This window comes from Lolium perenne, chromosome 2 (genome assembly GCF_019359855.2).
Source record: "Lolium perenne isolate Kyuss_39 chromosome 2, Kyuss_2.0, whole genome shotgun sequence".
NCBI classification, from domain to species: domain Eukaryota; kingdom Viridiplantae; phylum Streptophyta; class Magnoliopsida; order Poales; family Poaceae; genus Lolium; species Lolium perenne.
In genome coordinates, this window is record NC_067245.2 from 107999928 (window position 1) to 108002909 (window position 2982).

The window sequence follows — 2982 nt, forward strand, 5'->3', positions numbered from 1 at the left end:
GATCAAGATCTTCTACGCGCTTTTGCAAGCGGCAAGTGATCGTCTACCGCAGCAACAAGAGCCTCCTCTTGTAGGCTTTGGAATCTCTTCAAGGCTGAGACTCGATACCCCCTCGTTGCCACCGTCTTCTAGATTGCATCTTGGCTTGGATTGCGTGTTCGCGGTAGGAAAATTTTTGTTTTCTATGCAACGTTATCCTACAGCGCCATCGCCCACGGCGTCCCCTTCGGCCGCCTCTTCGTCATCTGTCTCGCCCCCCTGCGGCTCCTGAGCCTATGCTCACTTGCGCCCGCGCAGGAGTGCGGCGGCCGTCTACACGCTACCCCGCCGACCAGTATGTCTGCGCGGCGTCTCCGTCTGCCCTCTGGGCCAGCGGCAACAGCATATTGCCGCACGACGGCGGCGCCCCCTTCACCAGCAGAACCGGCCCAGCCCCCGGTCCGACCGGTCCCACGGCCGGTCCAACCGGCCTGCCGCCCGGTAAGACCGGCCCCCGGCCGGCCGCCCGGCGCGCCACCCGGTTCTACGTCTGGCCTGCCGCCCGGTCTGCCGGCTCCCCGGTCTGCCGCCCGGTCCGACCGGCTCCGCCACTAGCCCGGCGACCGCTCCTTCGCCGGTGCCCACCTCGGCTCACGCTGCCTTGCGCGACCCGCATTGGCGCGCCGCCATGCAGGAGGAGTACGACGCGCTGCAGCGAAATAGGACCTGGGAGCTCGTTCCCAAGCCCCCTCGCGCCAACGTCATCACCGGCAAATGGGTCTTCAAGCACAAGCTCGGCGCCGACGGCACTCTTGAGCGCTACAAGGCGCGCTGGCTTGTGCGTGGTTTTCGGCAGCGCGCTGGCGTCGACTTCACGAATACGTTTGCCCCGGTTGTCAAACCGGGCACGATCCGCACAGTGTTGCACCTCGCCGCGTCTCGTGCATGGCCAGTGCATCAGATGGACGTCTCCAACGCCTTCCTTCATGGCCATCTGCAGGAACAGGTGTACTGTCAGCAGCCCATCGGCTTCGTCGACACCGAGCGCCCCGATGACGTGTGCTTGCTCTCTCGGTCCCTGTATGGACTGAAGCAGGCGCCCCGTGCCTGGTACCAGCGCATCGCCGGCTTCCTGCATCAGCTTGGCTTCCGCTCCACGTGTTCCGATGCGTCGCTGTTCGTCTACCGGACCGGCAACGACATGGCTTACCTGCTGCTTTACGTCGACGACATCATCCTGACGGCCTCCACCGCTGGTCTTCTTCGACAGCTCACCGACCGCCTTCGCGCTGAGTTCGCGTTGAAGGATCTTGGCCCGCTCCACTACTTCCTCGGCATCGAGGTTGTCCGACGTGCGGACGGGTTCTTCCTCCATCAGCGGAAGTATGCCCACGAGCTTCTCGAGCGTGCAGGGATGCTTAACTGCAACCCTGCGCCTACTCCTGTCGACACGAAGGCCAAGCTCTCCGCCAGTGATGGGTCGCTGGCATCCGACGCGCCGCTCTACCGCTCCATCGTCGGTGCTCTTCAGTACTTGACGCTGACGCGACCGGAGCTCCAGTACGCCGTGCAGCAGGTGTGCTTGCATATGCATGCTCCTCGGGATGCTCATTGGGCCGCGGTGAAGCGGATTCTCCGCTACGTATGTGGTACCATGGGCTACGGCTTGTCGTTGCATGCTTCGCCCTCGACGTCGACTGATCTTGTCGCATACTCCGACGCGGACTGGGCGGGTTGCCCGGATACGCGCCGCTCCACCAGCGGCTACTCCGTCTACCTCGGCTCGTCGCTTGTCTCTTGGTCCTCCAAGAGGCAGCCCACCGTGTCTCGCTCCAGTGCTGAGGCCGAGTACCGCGTCGTGGCTAACGCTGTGGCTGAATGCACATGGCTTCGCCAGCTTCTGTCCGAGATCTCTTGTCCTGCCGACAAGGCTACGGTGGTTTTCTGCGACAACGTGTCGGCTGTCTACCTCTCCGCCAACCCCGTTCATCATCGGCGCACCAAGCACATCGAGTTGGACATCCACTTTGTTCGTGAGCAAGTTGCCCTCGGTCGTGTTCGAGTTCTTCACGTACCGATGTCGCAACAATTTGCCGATATCATGATGAAGGGATTGCCATCCACGACTTTTCCTAAGTTTCGCTCCAGTCTGTGTGTCGGTGCCGACCCTTCGACTGCGGGGGGGTGTTGAGTAACATATTGTATAGGCGTAGGTCCCCGTGTTTTCTCAGGGTTGTACCTGTAATTGTACATGCGTCCGCCTATATATACATGAGCAGCCGGCCCTATTGGTGCTGTGCAATATCCAATAACCTTTCTACACAACGCTTGCAGGCTCAGCGAGCCATCCGTGACCACGTCGTGCGCCGCAGCAGGCGCAGGAGTGATCTGAGCCCCTGCATGGGCATCCAATGCAGCAGATGCCTCAGCCGACCCCACCTCCATGCGCCTTGGCGAAGCAGCAGGGGACAGGTCGACCATGTGCTCGCTTGTGCCCGGGGAACCAGCCGAAGGAGAGGGATCACGGGCCTAGCCCGCAGAACCATGAGGCGAGCCAACCACATGGCATGTAGAAAACTGTTGGACCAAGGCCGCCCGAAGAGGAAAGCCTGGAGAACCAGCAGAAGCCTCGCAGACGCTCCTCCGCTCGGAGAGGAATTGACGAGGCGGTTCCTCGGCAATGCCCACCATGAGGGGCTTAGGGTTGATGGAAGGCGACGATGGAGGTTCCGGGAGCGAGGGAAGGCACAACGTACCCAGGTTCACGTTCCTGCGGTAGAGGATCGCTACGTCCTGCTAACAATCCACTATATGAATATATGTGTACAGGTGGCAGCCATAGGCGGAGTTGTTGTATCTAGTCTAGTTCTAATCCGTGGGTTGCGTTGTCTAGGCGTGTCGCCTCCATGATTTATATTTCTGAATATGCCTGTCCTAAGGGGAGCCCCTGTCTGGCTTTATATATCATCCAAGCTAGGGTTTACAAGAGTCCTAGTAGGATTC

At 60.7% G+C, this 2982-nt stretch overlaps 1 protein-coding gene across 1 annotated transcript; it reads left to right on the forward strand.

Annotated features, from left to right (window-relative positions):
• Positions 1 to 667: 667 nt before the first annotated feature.
• LOC139835567 (uncharacterized mitochondrial protein AtMg00810-like) lies at positions 668 to 2371 on the forward strand. Its single transcript, XM_071825429.1, has 2 exons — positions 668 to 1881; positions 2314 to 2371. The coding sequence occupies exons 1-2, from the start codon at positions 668 to 670 to the stop codon at positions 2369 to 2371; spliced, it is 1272 nt and encodes a 423-aa protein (XP_071681530.1).
• The last annotated feature ends 611 nt before the right edge of the window (positions 2372 to 2982 follow it).